This window comes from Drosophila melanogaster, chromosome 3R (assembly GCF_000001215.4).
Source record: "Drosophila melanogaster chromosome 3R".
NCBI classification, from domain to species: Eukaryota; Metazoa; Arthropoda; class Insecta; order Diptera; family Drosophilidae; genus Drosophila; species Drosophila melanogaster.
In genome coordinates, this window is record NT_033777.3 from 28,210,691 (window position 1) to 28,234,808 (window position 24,118).

At 43.0% G+C, this 24,118-nt stretch overlaps 1 protein-coding gene across 4 annotated transcripts in view; it reads left to right on the forward strand.

Moving 5' to 3' along the window:
- CG34354 (uncharacterized protein) overlaps positions 1-24,118 on the forward strand; it is a 93,647-nt gene that overhangs the window by 63,811 nt on the left and 5,718 nt on the right. For all 4 annotated transcript variants that reach the window (NM_001170285.3, NM_001104483.3, NM_001316621.1 and 1 more), the window contains exon 4: positions 16,043-16,118. In NM_001170285.3, coding sequence (NP_001163756.2) covers positions 16,043-16,118 — 76 coding nt within the window. The remainder of the gene's footprint in view (positions 1-16,042; positions 16,119-24,118) is intronic.

A 24,118-nucleotide genomic window follows, 5' to 3' on the forward strand; every position in this document is an offset into this window, starting at 1 on the left:
TTCTACCATTTTCCTATGTTCCTAGAAAATTGTATTTATTAAGGGGCTTAAGGGGTAACTCATTCGTTAGAAGAAGGTCTTTCGTTTTAAGCTATAGCATTACTAATTAGGTGATTATGTTTCGATCATCTTTTATTGCTCGAAAAGCATTCATCTGGTAACATTACTTTCAAACCTTATAAACCTTATATTCTCTCGGAAAGCAGAACTTTTTGTCCAGCTTACATCTATATAAAACTATCTCAAAATAAAAAAAAAAAATCTAAAAAAGCCTGAGCATTTAAATGTCTTTCTCCACTACCAAAGTGTCGCCATCTGCTGCCAGTCTCGGGCTGATGAATTTGTTGATTTATCACAGTCATCTCATCCCACACCTACGCACCCCAAGGAATACCAGACACGGCATATGAATATATACTTTATATGTATGTCTGAAGTATATAGTACATATACATACCTACTATGTCCACAAAGAGATGGCTGTGCACGTTGCAAGGATTTTGCCAAATGGCGTGAATTTATTTTCCAGATGTAAGCAGATGTGAAGTGCGGAGTTCATTGGCATCATGTAACAGCTGCTGCAGTCTAAAGTCCTCGGACTTTGGCCAAAGCGGATGAGCCGGCCAAGATGCTAAGCTTTCAGACCGACTGATTGCTTGCTCCTTTGAGAAGGCAGACGGGAAGAAGATGAAGTCATCAGATTAGTTAGTTTCAGCTTTCCCCAACTGAAAGCTCCTTCTAAATCAAGTCGGAGATATTAATTCGCCAACACACCTCAACTGAACTGCTGGCTGAGTAATTATGTGCGCCAATGCTCGTGCTCAGGTGGAAATCATGTTGAGTATTTCCGTTGCAATTGCGAAATTTTAAACTTGTTAACAGCAAATTGAAGCCATTTCCTGTTGCAACAACAATATGTTGCGGCATAGTGCAGCACAAAATAAATGAGAAAACCACAATGCAACAGCAACCGACAAAACACAAAAATATCTACAAAACATACAAAAAAAAAGAAAGAAAGCCAAGGCACAAGGACTCAGGACCAAAGAAAACAAAAATGCCAAAAAGGTACAAAAGCGGAAATAAACGTTGCAGGCAGGCAGCCAAGAACCCGGGACCACGGTGCAAGGACCAAGGACCAAGGACCCGTTCCCCGGACAGGATAACCTGTTGACCACGTGCATACTGCAATTCAAACAACCCAGCTCAAGTTTTGCCGAAAATGCCAAGAAAATTTCATTTCGCTGGAGCAGGAGAAACATGAAAAAGGTAGCAACCTCGACTGGCGACAGTGCAAAATAAGTAAAAGGCAGCTGGGAAATAAACTCCGGCGTTTTGTGTTTGTCGGGAATAGGCATTGGGAATGGAACACTCAAAAATAATGCAGTGCTATCACGGGTTTTATTTACGAGGAAATAATTAGCTTCCAAAGATCAATACTTACAAAAGGCACAGACTAATTTAATAATAAATTGATATGTTTATGCTCCCAAAAATTTTTTAAAACTGCAAAAAAAATGTGCAGTGCATTTCCGAGAGGTGGGAGTAAAAAGGGAATCATTGAAGGGGATGGCCGAGTGAAATGCGCGCATCGCGTGCTGCGAAAGCAATTTCGGAGCTGCTGCACGACCACGCCCCTTTCCACCAAACTGCGTTAACAATTTCCAGTGGGGGCGTAGAGGAAACCAGAGGCGGGCTTGGGCGACAAATGCAATCTACAAACAATGAAATGAATTGTCAAGTGCAAACATGCCACTGACGTGCAATTGCAACGCATATATGCAACAAGCCTCCATTGGCTGCAATTGCCGCACCATGCCACCCACCATCCACCACCCACACATCAGCAGCTCGCGTTGCGAATATATTTTGCATGCGGCTGGCAGTTAAAAAACACGCCAGAAATGCGAGCTGCTTAGGCGCTTCCGCCGGTCGACTTAACAAGAGCCCATCAGACGTCAAAGCGAGCGATAAAATGTTTTTGGCCAGAAAAGGAAGGCGGGAAAAGGGCCAAAAACGAGTGGCGAGTGGATGGAAAGCGCTGCCACTTTTATGACACTGCAATTCGGCGAAAGCTGTTTAGTGTGTTGTCCTGTGCTATGTTGTTGTGACACGATTAAAGGACTCGGCGACTGGCCGACTCAAGGACGCTGTTCTTTTGCCGCTCGCCCGCTGGCTCCTTTAAGATTTATGGTCCGCGCCGTGCACTTGCAACTCCGCCGGATATCCGGAATGACACGACAAGCAGCCGAAATGCATTGGCCGTAAACGGATACTTGGCAGCGAACGATTACTTCGGCCCACGGTAGAGGCTTTATGTCCATTTCGAGGACATCTTAGCATGTGACCATAATTGTACACTGAGAAAAGGGATGTCGATAAATACTCCATAATTTGTAAAGTACATGGTTGAGTATGAGTTAAAGAACAATTATCATAAGCGAAAGGGCTTATGTCAAAAAGGCTTAAGATTGAAATCAACCAAAACGTATGATTAAAGTTCTGTACACATTATTTGCAGAATCCTTCTAAGGATGCTGCTTTTCTTCGCAGTGCATTCCTATTCCTCGCTGCATCCAACTATCCCGCTGGCTGCTTAATCTTGGCCTCATTCAGGTCACCCACTCAGGATGTTTTCATCAGCCTTTCGGCTGACTTTGAGTTGGATTTTCGGTAAGTAATACAAGAGCAGAGATGCCATAAAAAAGGAATGGAAACTGAAAGCTGAATACTGAATGCCTCTACCCACAATTGTTGCTCCGAGTTGAGGCTTGGCTTTTGTTGATTTGAACTTTTGTTCATCTTTTTTTTTTTCTTTTTCTTTGACAAGGGGCAGCCGATGTGGGCATGGTCATGTTATCTTGTTGACATGCCGGACGTTGACATATCCATTTTTTACAAGCCTAGACAAGCCCAGTGGCCCCTCCGGCAGCCTGGTCATTCTTTTTCTATTTGCCAGGATAGGACTTATGCTGGTCCCTGCGTTTCTGTGTGCTTGTGTATTTGTGTGTATTATAGGAATAACAATGCCATTGGCCGAAGGCAACGCAAATAACAACAACGACAATCGGGCTGCCATGAAGGTAATTTATTATTTTTTTCTGACTTGATTTTTCTGTTCTGTGGGTCAATTCCTGTCTTTCACCTCGCCGAATAGAAATAAATCAATTTTAAATCACATCATTATTAAATGGCTATAAATGGGCCAATGCTTTGTTTTGTGGCTGAATGCTGAGTGGGTTGAGATGTGTGTGCTGCACTCACACAACAATTAACACTCGGCCATTACTTCCATTTGCGGCATGTTAATTTGTTGCCACATCAATTGCTGTTGCCAATATGCGAGACGCATGCACAAACATACGGCGCGCTCGCAATCAAAGGCGCACCCATGCACTGAGAGAAATTCAAGAGAAACTTGGGTCAACAAAAAATTGTTCTATTTAAAATACAGGAAAGTCTGGGACAACCATATTTGGCTTCTCTCTGATATTCTTAAATTGATTGATATGATGATATTAAGTAGTTTTCCTCCGTGTACATACACATAGACACCCTTCAGGACTTTGGACTCAGGATGCTTGTGCAACAATCTCACCGACAGCTGGCGCTGTTGCGGTTTGCAGCTACAACTATTACAACGGCAAGGACAGCAACAATAAGCAACGAGCGGGCTGCAAGGCAACTTGGTGGGTGGTTTCATAGGGCACCGGCGGCTTGCTGACAATTGCCTGACACTGGGCAGCTGCTTTATTTGCGCCGCACACGTGGGCAAACTCAAACCCCCGGTGGCGCATTGATTTGGCCTGGCCAAGTCAGACAAACAGAAGTCAGGAGACGGTCGTGGGGAGAGTCGTGACGAAGGGCGGTGGCGGCGGAAATGTGGGCGTGGCAGGGAAACCATCCAAAACTGAAAGCGAGCGAGAGGCTGACTACAACCCAGCGGTCGAACAATATCGCTTGAGTGATTATGCAATTGACAGCTAAATCAATCAATGATGTCAACTACATGCCGGCAACACACACATCTACACCCTCTGGCATACACACACGGGCATATATTCTACTTGTGTGGTAGCAAACTGGCAAAACGTCCACGTTGTTTTTGACATTTTCAATTTTTTATGACAAAACTCCAAATTGGTACAAGTTGTTTTTTCAGCCTTTTTTCTGGCTGCCTCTTCGTATTGATTGCCGTAAAAAAGTTGATGCCATTTCAACAAATTTTCTGCTTGCGTATTAAATTTTTAAACTTTTCAAATATGTTTTTGCCGTTTTGATGCCAGCTTTTTGTTTTCTTCACTGGGGAATTGAGCAGTTCATAATAATACGCGTTTTTTTTTATAACACTTGGATAATTATTATTTTTATTTTCGCTTTAAAAACCAAAGAGTTTATTAAAATAAATGTAAGTTATGATTAAACAGGGATGTTATAAAAGTACTTTTATAAAGTGATGAAATATTCGTCCAGTGTTCTCTTTATGGCTAAATATTAAAACCACTCTCTTAACTTTCGAGAATAAATTTCTCATTTAATTCACATTTTTTCGCTATACTGAGAAATGAAATTGAATTGAAATGACCATCGTTGGCTGCCTATTTGATGGCCCCAACTTTTGCCCAATCACAGCCACTCGAAAGGAAATTAAGCAGACCCCTTGCTGATAAACCAATGACAAAATGATGACAAATTTGAAAGGAAGCACGAGCAGTGGTATCTCAAACTCCCAGTCAGCCACACACTCGTATTTGTCAGGATTCGTACTTTTCGCCGCTGATTGCCGGCAATCGGCAGATGCCAACGCACGTTCGCAATCGAGAATGGTTATTGGGACGTCGAGTGATACCGCCTCGGATGATAAATATTTCATTTTTATGTTTCGGTCTGGCAGGCTCTCCATATAGTATACATACATACATGCCACCTCCCCCGACCGCAATCGATGTATCGTATCGATGACGTTTAATTTATAAATATGATGAAGCTGATGTTTGTCTAGCTAACACCAGGAGTACTCTTGGTAAAAAAAATAAGAACAGAATATATATATTCTCTATGGCAGACAGGCGCACACACAAAATCGGTCTTCAATCAGCTGGTAAATCGGGGGAAAAGTTTACCCTCAAGTTTACATCTCGTAAGCGGAAGTGTACGCTTTTGTGTGCGTTATTAGCTGAGGAATATTTATGTCTATGGAGTGACTGCTTCCTGTTTGTTGCCGAAACAGTGGGGCCAATGTTAAATTTCCCCCCTGGAATCCACTGGCTTGGCTCGCCATCTGGCCCACTGTATTTATCTGTGGCAGCACATCATCAATTATGGCCACCGGAAGTTACATTTTTGTCTGCGTCGTATCTTTATTTTGTTGCGAGATGAGAGCAGCATGCGAGAGCCCACCTCATGATTTGGTAAGCCCTCGCCCCAAATCCCTCCTACTCCTACCAGTGAATAATTAATGACAAGGACAATGGCAACATCCGCTGCGACGGGATATGCAAAACACTCTCGGGATATGCAAAACACTCATAAACATGGCTCTTGAAAACGGCAAGGACTTGAATCGATTCTGTTCTCAATAACGCGTGAAAAGCTCTTCTTTCACCACGAGTATTATGCAAATCACGGCCCGAGACGATTTCTAAAAATCTGTTTACGAATGAGAACATCTGTTGGGTATCTAAAATATTTCCCAACAAAGGCAAAGGCTTACTCCTTTGCCATGGAATTTGATTTCACGTTTTGTTTTCTTTGCCCATTGGTGTTTGTGCAGCACAGTCTGCGTCTGCGATTCATATTTCGTGCTTCAATAAAAAAATGTTCAATATTTCTAACTTAAACACCCACGCAGTCGAACGCAGTAAGCCTGGCCAGGAGCAAACTCTCAAATCGGCGGAAAAGTGGGAATATGGAACTCCAGCTCCACTTCCATCGCCATCATCGTGGGCATTGCTGGCTGGATTAACCCGGCTCTTTTGCTCTTTGTTGTGTTGTACTCACATTTCAGGACGATGGGAATGCCAGCCAGGATGCGTGTATTTCACAGCACATGTTGCTGAGTGCACTGAAATTCCTTTCAATACCGAAAATTGATGCACGGCCAGTGCTCTCACGAAATAAATATTTGGCCAATGCAGTAATGTTTGCAATAACATTATGGCCCTCATTGCTCTGAAATTCCATTGCTCTGAAATTCCGCAGTGGAATATTCTTCAGACTGCCATCAACTTAATGATCGATATTAGCCGAAAGCAGGCGAAATGTTTGTCAAATGAAATAGTAACACATCTAAAAATAATGACTATATATTAATTAATCGTCCACAAGACCGTACTATTTATTTAGCCAGCAGAAATCACAATCTGTTTTCTCAATGTGTAGGAAGAGAAAACCAAACATTAGCCACGTACAGATAATCAGCACCCAAAGGTGCACTCGCCACCAAACCCATAAAACGAAACGAAAAACAAAGAGCCACAAAAACCAACAAGCGGCAAGAAAAAGCTGCTGCAAGGCACACAGCTTAAGCGGCGATGGACTGGCCGAGACAGACAGGAAAAACGGGGTCGGAAAAGCGGCCGGGGGAGTGAGTGGGAATCGGGGGAAATGCAACTCCCAGGTCAGCTGAGAGGGCCAAGACCGCCGCTGCACTCGTTGCAAAAGTCAAAAGCATAAAATCCGATAGCTTCCGCTAAGCTGGCTTATTCAAGCGTACGTAGGGCTAATAAAACATTTCCAAGGATTTCGCTAGGATTTCACGGCCCAGGTCAGCTTGGAGATCTCGAGTTTTATTTACGGACTTTTGGCCGTCCACATGGCCAGCAAAAGGTGGCCATCGAGTGGCAGGTGGCACTGAAAGGCCACACTTGTTAACTTGTTGGCGCCCTAAATTATTTCTTAATTGGCTTGGCTTGGCCCAGCATAAGGAGCATGCCAAATGAACACCCACTGCGATTGGTGTTGAATTCAAAATTAAAGCTGACTTTATCTACGAAGATAGAGAAAAGCTATCTCAAGGAAGTGAACAGCACAATGTGCAGAATGGCAACAAACAAATTCCAGAGACAGCCAGCGATGCTTATCCTTAATGATGCTGCAAAAGGTCCTTTTCGTACCAAGTACTTTCACCCAGAAAAAGTATATTGTATTCTTGGAAATTCAAATAACTTGAAGCACTACCTTTTGCCTTACATTTTACAGATTAAAATCAATCATAATTTTCCGTTCATAAAGTAAATCCTTGATAAATTACTCACTTTAAATGGAAATACTTGAATACGGGGTATCTGCTAGTCTTATACCGTTCATAGCCCCAGCTGTAGCTTTATCTCCGTCACCGGGGTCACAGTTTTACCAAGAAAACTTTCTTGAAGCCCCCGCTGTCCGCTTTTTAGCCTTTTTAGGCCCGAAGCAATCAAAGTTTCGCAGCTCAAGAAAATTGCTGGGGCATTTGTCTTGGCTTCTTCGAACTGGTACTTAATTGCCGCCAGTGCTCGGCTATCAATAAAACTATGGCCGGCGATGTGACATGCAAACGAATGCCGGATGAAATTATGCTTACCAAAAAAAAAATAAAATGGATAACGAGCCGAGTTGCTACAAGTTTTTAATAGAGCGAAACAAAGGAGCTGCATTCCAGACATCCGAACTCCGAAAGTAGGCAGCAAACTGGCGCATAAACTGCTGAAAAGATGATGAATTTACAAACGACTCCATAAAGTTGGCCGCAGTGAAAGCCACTCGAGTTTTTGTGTGCCGCTGCTGCCCGTTGTCGGTGTAATAAACAAACTTTTGAGCAAACTTTAGTTCACTACTTTCGCATCTCACTTTTTTTTGTGGATCCACTCAGCCTGGATGCTGAGTGGTGCATGTACGACAAGTTTAACACCAAGGAAGCAGCCGAACAGGCCACGCTTAGTTAGCCATGTAGATGTAGATGATGCAGCCGATGTCCGGGGGTCGCTGGTCCTGGTCGCCGGTCTCTGGTCGCATCCAGTCCATTGACACGCCGGGGTCGCTCATCTTTGGCATCATTAAGCGCCGTTTTGCGGACGCCAGTTGGCCAGTTGGGGCTGCAGGTGGAGTTAGCCAAGTGCAGTCGGGCAGAAAGTGAGTCTCAACTTGCTGGAAGGGGAACGCAAAGATACAAAGGCGAATATTTCAGCTTTTATGGCTTCCAGACGTCCTTTCTGAAGAAGGAATAATAAAAGAGCTCTCCTAGAAAGTCACACTTTTAAACTGAAGTATCTATGTTGTAACTTTAATTCAAGAAATAAATATGCCATTATATATAAATGGCTATTATGCCATCTTAAATGGAAACCAAACCAGATTATTCTACTTACTGTTGAAAGTCTTAAAAGTGCCCTAATGATTTATTGATTACTTCGCATTGAATTGAATTGTAGACATATTGTACATATGCTTTGGGTAATCAAAGGGAATCTTTACCACTTTTCTGGTAAAATTTAAGCTTTGCCGCAGGAACTCCGAGTCGCCTTGGCTCGCTTGAAAACTAATTAATCTAAATGGATTTTTGTTGTTGCATTTTGCACTCGTGCATATAAAACAAACACATGCACATACTAACTTTCACACACACACACACACACACTCACGGGATAAAGTCGAGTTAACTGTAAGCGGAGCACTCAATGAAAGCGAAAAATGCCGAGGGGGCGAAAGAGTGTGATCGGGGGAAAAGCGATGGCGGGGAAAACCGAAGCGAACCGCAAGCAATTTGCATGTTTGAAACCGCCATTCCATTCACCATCGCACCACCCGGCCATTGCACCATCCAGCGACCAGCGCACCACCCAACCGCCCCACTCACTGGCCATCAACCACTATTGGGGGCAAACACGAAAGGGGCCGACCGTGTGTGGCATCATGCAGAAATCGGGGACAGCGTTAAAGTAGCCTTATCGCCCCGGCATCAGCTTCAGTTGCAGTGGCCAACAACTTCAATGTGGACAGTTTGAAGCAGTTTTATTGACGTGTGTCCGGGCGTGGCCACAAGGGGGGCTGGATCCATGCATCCATGGATCCGTGGAGCCATGGATTCAAGGAGATACATAAAGGGGGGCGTCGGGAGGTGCACTATTGCGTTATAAATAACGCCCTATTCATTCAGTCGGTCGGTTGGTGGGTAAATGCACTTCAGCGTTTAGCCTGCGGCTGGCATCGGTTAATGGAATTTATCCATTCTCACGGAAGCCTTAAAGTTTACGAGCAAGATTTTCAGAATTTGCTACCACTAGTGGTACTGCTGCTGGTACTTTTGTCCCGAAGGACGACATGGTCCGCAATAATTCATGTCAAATCAATGCCGAAAGGATGAGCGCGGCTAAAAGCTATATCTTATATAATTTATTGAACACACATACACGGAATGAAAGTTGCTGGATTTGCGTGTGTCTGTGGGACAACGGCGCCATTTTAATTTGATTTTACCAGTTTTTTTTTCTGCTCAGCCCGTTTTGTCTGCCGCTGGCGTCGTTTTGGCCATATGTGACAGGACTGACCATTTAAGGATTTTAGCTGATGAGAATTCAACTAAGCGGACGCAAATTGAATAAAAAGAATCACCAAATGTCCGGCAAAAGGATCTGGCGCCCGAAAGTAGGCAACGGAAATTTTGCTAATGGGATATCAATTTCCAATTTGCTGGTAATATGTTTAAGTACGATGGCATACATGCTTTAAATACATAGCAGATCAAGACTGACCATAACTGTAGCAGTTGCAATGATAAGCCTGTTTAAGCAATTATTTCCCGGTTGATTTCCATATATTTCTCAGAAAAATAGATTTTATCGCTTTCATAAAGCAGTTTTTCCTCTTATTTTTTCGGCTGACCGTCGAACCATATTGTTTACCCTTCGTCCTTTACAAAGATCCTGCCATTGTCCGATGTGTACATGTGGTATTCTTTGTGCGGTGCAGCTGTTGGTATTTCTGCGTGGTTTTTGGCGGTACTCTTTCGGTTTCTGTGTTTTTTATGCTTTTCGTTTTTTGCCGGCACATCGTTTATTATGCCAAGCGAGAAATGCAATATTTTCTCCTGCGCCGCTACGTGGCCGACAAAAATATTTACAATTTGGCAGCGGCAGTGTCCCTTCAGCGCGCCACAGTGGAACCCCCACCACCATCACCACAGTGGAGCCACCATAACCATGCAGCGGCAGCTGCTATAGAAACGGAAGCCATAAAAGGAAGCGCACTCCATAAAAAAGGAGGCCACACACCATTCGGCTAAGCTCAAAAGCGGCAACTTCAATCTTTGAATGTTTTATTTACTGCAAAATCGATATGGCTTTTTGCCCCACCTCCACCCCACGGACCCATCCCCCTACCCCATAGTTTTCGCTACGTGCTTGGGAAAAGGGTTGGGGTGCCAGGGGTTAAGGGGCGAGCGGGCTTAACACACAAGTGCCAAGCGTAACGAGTTGCATGCAAATTTCTCCTTTTTGTTTCTCGTTTTGTGCTCTGAAATATCAGCTCAACCTCTTGCTCACTCTCTCTCAAAAGGGAAATTTCAATAGCAAAGCGGGGAAAACCTCGGGAAAAGCGATTGCAGGGAGGAAGCAGGGGCAAACGGGAAACGTTCAGTGTCCATGGCAAATCACACACCACATAATTTTCCCGCTGCACTGGAGACACACTCACTCACTCGCACTCACACACGCGCGTAATGGCTGGCCTGGAATTAGTGAGACAGTCGCTGCTGCCAGGATCCCCAGGCGCATTACGTATGCATGACGTTGGCAGGACGAAAAGGACGAGGAGCCCACCAAAGCAGCCGCGCCGCATCGTGAATGGCGTAAATGCCTGGACAGGAGAGGCAAGAGCCTGCCTCCTCCCAAAAATAAGAGGAAAACTAGCAACACAAGTCAAGCAGTCGCATCCGCACCATTCAAGCGATAGATGGCCTTCTATACACTGAGCAAAATATGGCTAAAACGGATTATGGAGCAGAAAATAGAAGAAAGACAAAGGCTCTCAAGTTATTTTTGCACTAAATTAAAACTTCTGGTTCATGGGTTTCTTTGTTATACGGGTACCAGTTTTGGCTCATACCCTTGCAAACTATTTTTTTCCAGTGCTGGATTGAAAAAAAAAAATGGAGAATGGATGAAGTTGGGGGTCAGGTCTCAATGCTGATTGCGATCGCTGCCGGTTTGGCCATTTTGGCCAAGACTCCCCGACGTCGGGTCCCATGTTGATAATTCGAAATTTGTATTCCAATCTTCAAATTGTCTCCAAAATGGAATTGATTTTATGCAGATGAGCATGAAATTGTCTCAATGCGAGTTTTGCATGCTGGTGTAAATAAATGTAAAGATGTCCTGGCCGAGGGAACAAGGACAAGGACGTGATGAGCCCGACTTTTCTCGCTTTTTTTTTCGATTGTGCTTGCTTTATTTTTTCATCGGTTTGGCTCTGCCACTTTTGGCCATTTCGCAGAGTGCATGCCGCATCAAAGATGCGACGTTTACGGATTTGTAATTCACAGCAATTCAGCACGGTATGCTATTTGGATTCGGCAACCGGGTGCCTCGAACCCAAATTTATTACTTAATTCTCTGGGACGGCAGATGCCACTGGCCGGAAAATCAAATCAAATAAAAGAAGGCAGCCGCAATGGAAAGCTCATAAAATGCTCCAAGAAATCCACTTTAAATATTTGGCTAACCAAAAAGCCAGAATTGGAGCTCCGCCCCCAACCCGATTTTTACCCATTTCAGAGCTCAAACAATGCGCTCGCTTGCATTTCATTTGAATTTACAACTGTATTCGGTATTTGAACGGGCGCTGAAGTAACTCTGCCACGCCCCCCGTTCCACGCCGCCCCCGATCTGCAATCGAACAAGGAAATGGAAATCATCATCATCAGCCATCAGGGTTATCGGCGCAGAGGAAGCCAATAAAATGCAAGCACGAGACAAACACAAATCGAAAAAAAATGCTTGGCGAAAAAATCGAAAAATTCGCTTTGGAAATTCAAAACTGGAAGGCGAAAAAAACGAAATGCGGAATAACTGTGCGCAGTCAATAGCCCGATGTGTAAACATGGCCAACAAAAATATTTCAATATTTCAAACACGCAACTCAATGTCGACGATGATGCCAATGTTGGATGCTGGATGAGATGCTATTCCTATGCGATGCGATGAGCTTCCCATTCCCGTTGTACCAACGTGGCCAAAAAGGAAATTGAAGGACAACCGCCATTCATTGATTTAGTGCCAGGGATTTTGACTTGGCTTCAGCTAATCCTGTACATATATACATTCTCCATTCTATATTCTTCCTTTTGCTGTACGCGATATTATCGCTTTTCATTTGTTTGCACTGCTGAGTAATTTGTGTTTGCCATCGCTGTTGATGTGTTCAGCATGTCCTGCCAGCCCGATGCCTAACCCCTTTCCCTTCCGATCATCCGATTTGTAAATTATATGTCTGCCAAGTGTGCCGATGGGGTGCAGATAATGTTCTTAAAGTGGCCAGGAAATTGCAAATTGCTGGTTAAGTTGCGTAGGCAAGTTACGCCCTAATAAATATGTTACTAGTCGATTTCTTGGCCGTTGTAGCATTTCTTATGTCTATATTTGAATGGCTGATAAGGAAAAGCCAATGTCTAGCTACATGCGGAAGAATTATGGACGCAAACATTCAACTGTTTCCGTGCTTATTTGTTGTCTGGCTAGAAATGTTAGGTTTTTGAAATCAAACTCATATTTTGTGTTTGCCACCGGGAAAAGCCCACTCAAACTCAAGAGCCATATCTCATGCAGTTATCAATGGGCTTGCCTTACACTTCCCACTTCAACCATTTCACCCATTTCACCATCGTGGTGCACAAAAATCCCATGCATAAGTTTATTTCGCCCGGCCAACTTGGAAGCGTCTATAAATCATCTATGCAATTTTAATTCAAATACAAAAGAATTTCCAACACATGGCAAAGGGGCCGGAATGGGAGCTGCCTGCATTGGTGGCATAAACCAATTGCAAAGGCCAAAATAGCGAGGACTCCACAACTAATGCGCTCAGCGCGCACCGCAAACATTCCTTCGTCATTTCGGCCCACAAATCCCCCAAAAATAGATCGGGCCAAAAGCTACTCGAGTCCCGGGCCAAAGGCTTTGGGAATAAAGCCAAAAAAATATATGCAGTATAAATAACCGCATTTGTATGAGTGCGTGCGTGTATGCGAAATATTTTGTTTAACGATTATAGTTTTATACACTTAAGATAGTAAAATATTTTCCTTCTCCTCTGGTTAAATTTATTTTCGAGTATCAGGCACAGAGCTTAAGCCATAAGCAAAACTTTTGCCAATATTTGTAAAAAAATATTGATTGGCCCGAGTCGAGAGTAAAAGAGGGGAAAACAAAAAGACGGAAAGGCTTATAGATGTACATGTGCATACAGATCTTACTTATGCACATGCATTTATCCCCTTTCCTTGAGTGTTCTTAAACTTTTACCCTTTGACTTTCGAAATCGAATTGTTCTTCATTGTTGAGTGATACAACTCGAAAAGGTTATTAAACTAACAATCATTAGCTTGTAGAGCTCGTGAGTCTGTAGGCTTAATGTTTAAATTTGTTTTAATACCTTAAAGTGCGTGGCACTTCAAAACAACAAATAAATGATTGGGCTTACTTCAATTCAACTAAATATATGACGTGGTAATTGTCAGTATTTTAACTCAGTAGTTAACTATTTTTGAAAAACTAGTACGTAAAGGGTATATGGAAATCACTTTGAAATCAAACTTTCGTGATTGCCTTTGCATCTCCCGAGCATCTCACACTTGCCCCCCCAACGACTTCGTCGCTCAATTCTTTGGACAAACATTGGGCACAGCTGGTGCCACGCCCCCAAATGACGATGTGCCGCCCCCTGCAACCGTTGCCTGCAAATTTTGCAAGCATTTCGTGCATGATAACAAACTGTGTGGCAAACGCAGTTCGAGGGCCATCGATGCTCCTCCACGAAAATCTCTTGGCCTGGGGCACAAAGGTTGTGTTTGTTTTCTGTTAAATGTTCAAATATATTATTGCAGCCCCTGAGATACTGAAGGCTACTATATGTGTGTATATGTATCTATGAACATGTGTGCGAAGCGAAGAGCACTTGCAGACATTTTCGAACTTGTATTTACATGCTAGCAGGAAATTGTACACCTCCCCCACGCCACTGATGTTGTGTCTGCATGTTAAAATATTCAAACAAAAACGTTATGAAAATATGAACTGTGATGTTTATCGATTGTGAAATATGATATACTCCGGGGAGATGGCGCTAGATGGTGGGTTAGTCGGATAGGTGGTCTCCAAGGGAGTGCACATACTGTGCCGGCCTTTAATTTGTTAGCACAATCCTTCCCAATGGCAGTCAGCATCGCTGACAGGCAGCCAGGATGTGTGTGCTCCTTGCACTGGGAAAAACTTTAAGGGATTTCAAAATTAAACTTTTATTAGCAAGAAACAAGCTTGTATTAAGTAAGGATGCACTTACTTGCATTTAAAAACGAAACATAATTCTTTCAATTCCATTTAGGTCTTTCGACAATGGCTTAAATTCATTGTTTGAGTGCATTTATATACGTTCACTGAAAGTGTTTGCCCTCCTGTTTGTATTGGTGTTGGCCAGCATGCCGTGTTTGTGTGTTTGCTTGCGTGCCAGTCAGAAAACCTTTCGCCTGACCAAACCAGACAAACCTCGGCCCCGAGCAATTGCAGCCGAATTCCTCTGGTAGCTAATAAATATTAAACTTTAATTAAATATGTTTTTTGTTCGATATTTATGTGTGCATCGACTGAATTGCGTTGGCAATCGCATTACAATTTCGCTTCTGGGCAGCCCACCCATAAATTTACAGCCTTGAAGCGCCCCACCAAAGCCAAAGCGCCAAAGGCTATTAAAATACGTTTCCTTCTTTTTTTCGCCAGCCACTTAACATGGTGGGTGGAAAAACGGGAGGCAACACGGACTAAACTAAAACTCATATTAAAAATTGACTTTTATCGTGATTTACAATCAAGTTGGCCTTTTTTAAATGCCGTGGTCGACATGCGGGTTTTGCCTTGCTGGCCTCCAGTGCACTTCGAAAAAAAAGATGTTTTGTAGAATCTTTGGAAAGTAATAAAAGTAATGCTGCAAAGGAAGCAAACAACTATCAGTTTTGCTTGGATTCTTAGTAAAACGCTGTACTTCCTAATAGATTTATACATTAAAGGCTAGCTAATAAAAATTTGGTTGCTTTATGAAAAAAAAGTACTTAAAATGTACTCCCCTTCTTTTTTTGAGTTTTAGAGAACGCAAACTTTTTCGGAGTGGTTGCCTAGTAGCTCCGCCAGCTTGTTGTTGCTGTTGCGGTTGGCCCACACACTCGCACACACACACATGGGTGTCGAACCGAAAAGGGGGGCTAAATATTTCTTCGTGGCTTAGGTTGGACGGGCCAACATATTTAAGCCGAATGCTGACGCCCGATTCTCGAGCAGCGTCCACGACATGGCACGACACGTGGTTTGGTGGTTTGGCGGGGTTACGGCTTTTCGGAATGGGATTGGTATTGAGATTGAGAATGGGAATGGGAACCGGGTTGGTGGATGGGGATGGGGAGTGGCAAATGGAGGCCGTGGCAAATCCCCTTGGCCACGCCCACTTAGACACCCTTGAAGGCGGTGGGCTGCACTCTATATCTCTGCACTTCCATTACGAAATTCCCTTTTCTCCGCCCAAAGCTTCATATTTCCTCACATGTAATTCCATTGGATTTCCAATGTCGACATCGACTTTTGCTTCTTGACTTCAACTGGGCCAAACGTTTGCCTTTTAATTCGCTGAAGGGGTCCTGCCATCTTAACAGGACCTTTGCGCTGGGTCTGAAGTGTAAAAACATTAAGCTGATAACTCTAAATTACCCAAATAAATAACATAAAGCTACATTTTAATTGTTTCCCACTCTCGTTTGGAAAAGTTTTACTCGAGATTAAACATTTTTATTTTCTCCATCTTTTTGCAGAGACTGCAGAGTTGTACGCGATCCGCAGACGTTGAAATCAAAGGGCTATGGCTTTGTCAGCTTTGTCAAGAAATCGGTAAGCTATCCCAGAAGATTTGCAACATCAAAGGCTTCCTTCGCCGGCAATTAGAAATGTTTCAATCAAACTCGCATTAGTCGCTACACAAGTTTAATTCTCTAAGTAAGCACACATACAAAAGCACACAAAGGGGAAAGTTGGCAAATGAAATCTTAATTAAAACAAGTGGAAACTTTAGCTGGCATCCCATTTGACGTTCCAGCAGCAACTTAGCATATCAAAAGACACCTGTGGCTCCCAAACCCACACATTCCCCACGTTTGTTCAACATATACATAAGCCAATGAAAAGCCAAACGAAGCGAACACATTTTTAAGATTTAATGCATTCTGCTTTTCCTTTTCTCGGTTAACTGCCAAGGGGCGAGTATTTGATTTTATTCTCTTCCTCATGGACACACTCGCATATATCAAAAGCGTGCGGCTCACGAATCTGTAATGTTTTTTTATGGCCACAGATGCAGCGAATCTCACGGGCTCCCGAGGCTGGAAAGAATAACCCGAAAAGAAACCACCCTTGGGGCACTGTAAACATTTACACATCATATTCAATATGTTTAAACCGCAACTGATAGGGGTCCAAGTAACTGCTGGCAGGACTCCATATCCCTGTGTGTGTGTTGTGATTGAATTTCATGTGCCTAATAGGTAGAAAATTCGACAAAGAGGCAGCGAAATCGATTAAATGGGGGGGGGGGGGTTTGCCAAGTTTATGGAAGGTCCTTGTGGTTAAATCATGTAAAGAAACTAGTTCGGCTTGCGAAATTCAAGACAATTTTTAAAGAAGTGTTCTTCATAGGCAACTTTATATGACTATTTCATAGACAAGTTTTATAAGAGATGTTGAAATTTATGCGGCTTTAATTTTTCACTTACATTTTCTGTACCTTGGCTTAGAAATTTGAGAAATTCATAAAACTCAAGGCATAAACATGGTTTAAATCATCAAAGACTGCCGACTAAAGCCAAGTGAATTGCGTGTCAGCCAGTGGAGCAGAAAAAATTCGCAAGCTTAAGGCTTAGAACCCGAAACCAACCAACCACACACGGAGATTTATGCTTTCATGTACTTTGGGAAAAGCCAAATCAGTTGCCAGAGAAGGCGTAAAAGCCAAAGGTGCCGCTAGTCAATTAGGCGGCAAAATGTTCCAAATTATTAATTAAATTTTAATGCTAATGCCATAAAGTGTGCAGCCGACATGGCCCAATGATTTGGCAGCCAAGCCAATGATTTGTTTGACATCGAAGAGATGAGCGCGGATTTGCGTTGGAATGTGTCGTGTGCAAATACAACATAATCTCTGACACTTGGCTGCTGCCACGCCCCCTTCGGCTGCCCGCCCAGCTGTCATTCGGCGATATATGTGCACAGATATATGTATAGATATAGATTTAAGCCAAAAGCGAACTTTCCGTTCGTAGCCATTTGGCAACTGGCTTGTTTTAGTTGGAATTATGGCCAATGCGGCGTATACTTAATGCTTTTCCCCAGCTAACTAGTTAACTTTTTGTGCTGCAAGTGGGGAATGGGATGCCAATTTTCGAACTTTCTCGATTAGTTTCGATGCAAACGAAAAGAGGAAGAAGTGCAAACACACAAATGCACACACACAGCAATAGCAAACTCAAATATTTCAAATTAAGTTTCTCGACATGCGTTTTGTACACAGTCGGTACGCCCTAAGCCGCCACGCCCCCTGAGCCCCTGAGTCCCGGCGTCGCTTGCAGCTGATTTAATGCAAATTTTATTTATGCGAAAAGTTTTATTAAATTTTTGTGCAAAGTTGATATTTTCTGTGGTTTTGCGGAAATTGAAAAGTTATTTTTCGAATGGCTTACTGCACACACACACGCGCACACACGCACACACTCGCATGTGTGCGCACTGCAATGGCAACTGCAAGCGGAAAAGGAAGAAACAGTTTTCTTTCATTCAGCACTTCCGTTCGCCGGCGCATGAAATTTTGCCAATCGCCATGGCTTTGCATAAACCCAATGCCAAAATGCCAGATCTGCTCAAGCATCTCAAGAAATATTTAACGTAAATTGTTTGGCAACATGTTTTAAATAAACACCAGAGCATTACCTCTCCTCTCCAGCCAGCTCCTTGGCCACTCCTCCTCCTCGTGCGGGACGCATACAAATTGCCATAATTTAATAACCATCAAGGCAAGCTGAGCATTTGCATGGGGAGCTCTTCTCGGGAAGACGATGCCTGTCTGCGTGTCATTAGCATCATAAATCACAACAACAACGCCAGGGAGTTCGAAAAAATTTACGCTGGCATTAAACGCAATAAACATGTCGATGCCAGGAGGAAAATACACATAGAGAAACTAGTAATCAATCTGGTAGACTCTCAAAGTGCACGATTTCATTTCATATTCTTAGATTAACGATTTATATAACCAACTGATAGAAGAAAAAAACCATTATTTGTATATTAAACTATTTTTGTGAACAAGTCCTTTTACGGTTACCGCGCAGTACTTCCTGCTCCACCGGAAATGCTAATGCCTTTCGCCATTGTCGACGGCTTCTGTTATTGTCACACAGCCAAAGCATATTAACATAATATTGCATACTCACATGGCAAAAATAAAAAGCGATCAGCACATTCAGGAAGAGGAAATCACCGCCTGCTGCATCTTGAGTGGCTTTTCTTTTTGACACAAAACTTATTTGCCAGCGTTATGGAGACAAAGGCAGGCTCAGGGCCCGAGATGCATTTAATCGCATTACGCGCCCACCGCCTTCGCCTCGTTTTGCTTTCCACGACAGATTTTTCGTTGTATAATGCACTTAAATTTATTTAAAAGTTGCCACAACACAAGATGGCAGCAGGGCCACAAAAATAAAAATAAAAAAAAAATGCAGCAGCAGAAGGAGGCAAGCGAATTGACAATGTGTGCAGCGAACAAGATATAATGTCGACTTCCCGGCCACGCCCACCATTCTTTTCATCATCTTCTTGTGCAGTTCATTGTTGCATTATTATCATTTGTTCTTATTGTTGTCGCTGCTGCCGTTGTCGCGGCGCACAGAATGCCTGTGGTTAACCTCGCACCACCCAACCACCCACTTCAATGGCAGTGGTGATGTTTCTTTTATGATTCCGTTGCGTGTTGCTCCTGCTGCCTGCCTTGTCATGTGCATGTGCACTTAAATTAAAAAGCATTCCGCACACATTGGCCTTAATTTGCGCTACGTGCCGTCTTGCCAGAGCCAAAATTATGAGAAAAATTCAGCAACCACCATGAGATTGATTACCCCTTCGATGCTAACTAATATTTTGGGTAATTATTCAGGTGTTATCTAAATGGGAAGTGTTTGAAAGCCCGTCAGCATGAATTTAACAAATCTCCAAACAAGAGTAAATCAATTAGATTTAGAAGGGATACTTCTCTATAGCAGGACATATGCAGAAATCACAGCTAATTTATCAAATCTCCTAAACTCTTCCAATATTTGTGCCTGCCTTTAAAGTTTTTCCCCCGCCCTAGTGCTTTTCAATTTATTTAATTTCAAGCCAGGCAATAAATTTGCTGAAGCGTACAAAACTCGGTTATAAATATAAATGGCCTGGACATTCATTTTATGCTTTCCATAATAATTCAGGAACTAGTGATTTGAGGGGAGATGTAGGGACACCACGGCTTACAAACTGCCTACACACGCATAAGCTCAAGCCTCGGGGGCAGTAACTATAAAAAAAAAAATGGTAGAACAGAATGGGAATGGGAAACAACGGCCAGAGCTGACATACATAAATAAATCCCATGGAATTATGCCTTGACAAAAATGCGTTCTAGCGTGAAATACTGATTTTTTGGTCAACAACTCCCACAACCCACCCAACAACGTCAATGTGTGTGTGGCAGTTGTGGTCAAAAATCGAAAAGCGTTTTGGGCCTAAGCGGAATGAAAACAGTTTTTACCGTTGACTGGACCAGACAGATTCAAAGATGACTGGGCCTTATCTGCGCCCTTCGATGGCCAGAACATCATAATGCTGGATGCCGACCATCATTATCGTTCGAGAAGTCCGCAAATGGAAGGGCATTTTCACTGAGCAAACGATTTGCCACTTGAGTTATTTTATAAATATCAAAAAATCATCATCGGAACTGCGAGTTGTGAACTGAGATGCTGGTTTATTTCTTTTTTTTTTTATCTGGACAGCTTTAATATTCAACTCGGGATTGGGACTCGAATAGGGATTGGTTGGTTGGTTGGTTACATTCACGCTTATCTAAATAGCCACGTTAATGAATCTGACCGAAGAACAAAGCTAAACCAGCTTAGGAGCTGGGAAGGCAAGAAAACCTTTTAGCCGATGAAGAAAAAAATAAGTAGGTAGGAGGGGCTTGGCCAACACTAAATACTAGGCGTCTGCTACCTTTTTAAGACAAAACGGTCGCCGTTAGAAAAGCCAGAACCTTCTTATTTTCCCTGAATGTCTCCATGTGCCAAGGGTGTCGTCTATATGTGCGGGTGGGGATTATCCCCTTTTTGTGTGCCGAGCTGGCCTTTTTTCACCTTCTTTCGCTACAGTTTTTCCTTTTCCGCCTGGCCCTTTTCCGTTTTCGGCACAAACCATTTCCTTATTGTTTTAATAAACATTTAAAATGTCTTGCTTTTGGCTTACCGTGTTTTGTATACACACAAAACGTCAGCCGCAACCAGCGGCATCCCCCATTTTGTGGCGTAAGATAAAGGGTTCCTGATCCCGTCGAGATCCACATGAAAAGTATGACAAAACCCTTTTAAACCACTTAAAAATTCTTCAACTTACTTTTGCTTTTCTTCATTCGCTTAATGAAGGTATTTCGCCTTTTTGGTCTTGTTTCCACCACACCGACCCCCCTGGAAACTTTGGTCCATCCCAGCTTGTTTCCGTTGTTAGCCATGGTCCGTCCACGGTACGCAGCATTAAAGGATTCTGCGCCTTATCAAGTAATCAATATTTACAAAAGACCCGGGGTCTCACTCTCGGTCCCAGTTGACTTTACACAAGTTTCGCTGAAAATTCAATCTGTACGCAGCGAAAAATGTTCTTAAATTTGAGTGTCGCGGAGGGGGAAAAGTTTTCAGCCAGCCATGTCCATGAAAATTAATTAACTTATCTCGAAGGCGGAAGTTGTCATTTAGGAAATTTTCCAGCGACAAGGAAAAACTTCGAAGCAGGCCTGAAGTTTTAATCAAAGGCGAGCTTAAACTCGAAACGGTATAGAAAGTAGCCAGAAAATAATATGACATGTGCGCGTATGAGCTCCAATTCCGAATAACTATAGCATCTCAGTTCAGTTCTTTTTTGTTCAGTGCACGCCAAGTTGGTTGTCACAGCGACAGACCAGAAAACGATTCAACTTTTCCTCCTATTAGCTGCAAATTTGCCATTCACCATTAATTAATTTCGCCCAGTCAACAAATAACAGGCAAAACCGCACACAAAGAAAATGTGTCGCTCCTACTGCCAATGATGCGAAATGGTCCAAAACCCAGGCCAGTTCCCATTGTCGTCTGTCTGCAGACTTGATCCAATGCCGTAGATTTGCAATTAGCCTAGGCATTCTTGCCAACAACAGTTTTGGTTTGGATTCGGTTTTTGGGTCGGACTTTCATAAATAGTTCGACAAGTCGTAGTGGGTGCCATATTGCGGTCGTCGGGCTCCCATTTTGAGCAAGATGAATTGGCAAATTACTGGAGAGGCTCTTGAGGCCCGAAATTGTGTTATAATCAACTCATTAAGGGTGCTTGAAGATTTCTGTGTCGAGGTGGATTAACTATGAGAAGAAAATTGTGGAATTATTTTGTTCGAATAGACCTTCAAGCAATGCAAAATTCTCCTTCTTTCAAGTATTATTATTTCAACTATTTTTTCAACCATTATTCTGTTAACTTGCTTTCTTCTTTCACCAGCATACACTTCCTGTTTTCTAAGCAATTTGCCACCAAAATGATTGATAAAGTTTCCTGGCTTCAAAGACTTTTCAAAGCTGGGGAAACGGGAAAAACTGGAAAACTCAACCGAAAATGTCCGTTGCAGTTAGGACAAGTTTTTGTGTGTGTGTGTGTGTGTGTGCGTGTCTGCTCGTGGCCATTGCATTAGCCAGGACCAAAGTTGTTCTAACAAGCTCCCCGACTCATTCCTCTAATCCACACACAATCATGGCAAGACAATTTTCATTGACACATGCGATTGCAATTGGAATTGGCAAAGAAGAAAGCGGCACAACTGCACTTGTAACTGCACTTGAAGTGTCTGTCCTTTGATAAATCCTGAATGATGTTTCCCGCTGCGAAAGGACGAACGACGCTGCGAAGCGAAAAGGGCTAGGCTTTAACCTACCGTAAAGTCATGGGTGAAATATTTAAATACCATTTCATGCTCGCCAGAAAATCGCAGGACGAGGGATGGGCATTGTGGTATTGTTTGCAGTACTTGTTCTTGTTGTGGTTGCCATTGCTGTCGTTGTTGTTGTTACTGTTTGTGCTGTGAGGGAACGTGAGTGTATATGTAATCAACGATGCGTATCGCTTAAAAAATGTAAAATTTATAGTTTATGCAAATATGAAAAATGCAACTGGCAATGCATAAAAATGCGCACGCACGCAAACTGAGCGACGTTGCCCGGGAACAAACGCACACTGGCAAACATAGGAATCCACACACACGCACACACATACATCCTGGCACTCACACATGCAGACATTAAATTACGGACAAAGTTGGGCGACAGTTGCGTGGTTTATCGCTGACGGGGCAAGCACTCAATTGTTGACTCTTACTCAAGTGGTTAAATTACAGGGCCAAGAAAACCAATACACAGCAATTTACTCTGTGGGATTTTAAGTATCACGTAAAAGCTATTTAAGAAACGAATTTAATGCGCAATTTTTTGTATTAACCCCAGGACTTCTGTAAAAATGAATGAATTTGTGCAAGAGCTTGCTCTTTCCCCGAACAATCAGTTCAAAACCTACTTAATTTGATTGCTCTAGTTCTGAATGAGATTGCCAGAGATTAAAGATCAAATATGTTTAAAATATGGATACGGTATATAAACGCTTAGCAATTACAGGCCCCCTTCGAATGAGATCTGCTCTTGAAAATCCTCGAAAGTTTTCCCCTTCTAAAGTTCCAGTCTACTTTCGGTTGGAAAACGTCGTTTTTCAGCCGGTGCACGTCAACGCTGATTTCGAGCGCTGCACGTAGCCGCCACAAAGAGTAGGAAAATTAATGGAAAAAAAGAAAGGAAGTAGTATGGAAGGATGGAAGGTGGGCTGGTGGCTGGCACGCTGGTGGGCGGGCTGTTGTAGGTGCCTAGTTACAGTTGCTGCCAGCCGCAGTCGTATCCGGATGCGGATTCGACTTTGCCGCCATTTAAGCGACGTGCAATGAGCAGCTGCAGCGTCTGCATCGCCGCAAATGCCATTATTGCATTGCATTGCTTTAGCCGGCTCCGTTCGGTTTCGGTCTTCGGTCTTTTGGTGTGCCGCAAGTAAATTGCTATGAAACGCCCACCACACATACACGGAAACACTCTCAAGCGCGCACACATACATGCACACAGGGAAAGCAGACTGCATGCAAGACCTCCTGGCAGTTGCAATCATTTCGGCATGAATCACGTTTGATACGCACGAATTACCTTTTATGCGAAATTGAAATTATAATTTGTGCACGGCCTTGTAAATGCTACGTATATAGCCAGCCCCTTGCCTCCTCCTCCTACCACCCACTTTGCCCCTCTTTTACTTTACTTTACTTTACACAAACGCAGCCAAGGAAAATCAAAGAGCAGCAGCAACAAAATCGCCTGCTAACCACACGGAGCAACTTTCCAACGCAATTGTTTTCCACGTTCCTTTTCATTTTTTCGTTGCTGCCCAAGCACTCCAAAAAATTATTATTGCACTAACATTTCAATAGTATTAATAATGAAAAAACATTTTAATCATTTAATAGAAATAATTTCTTCCTAAATGGTTAG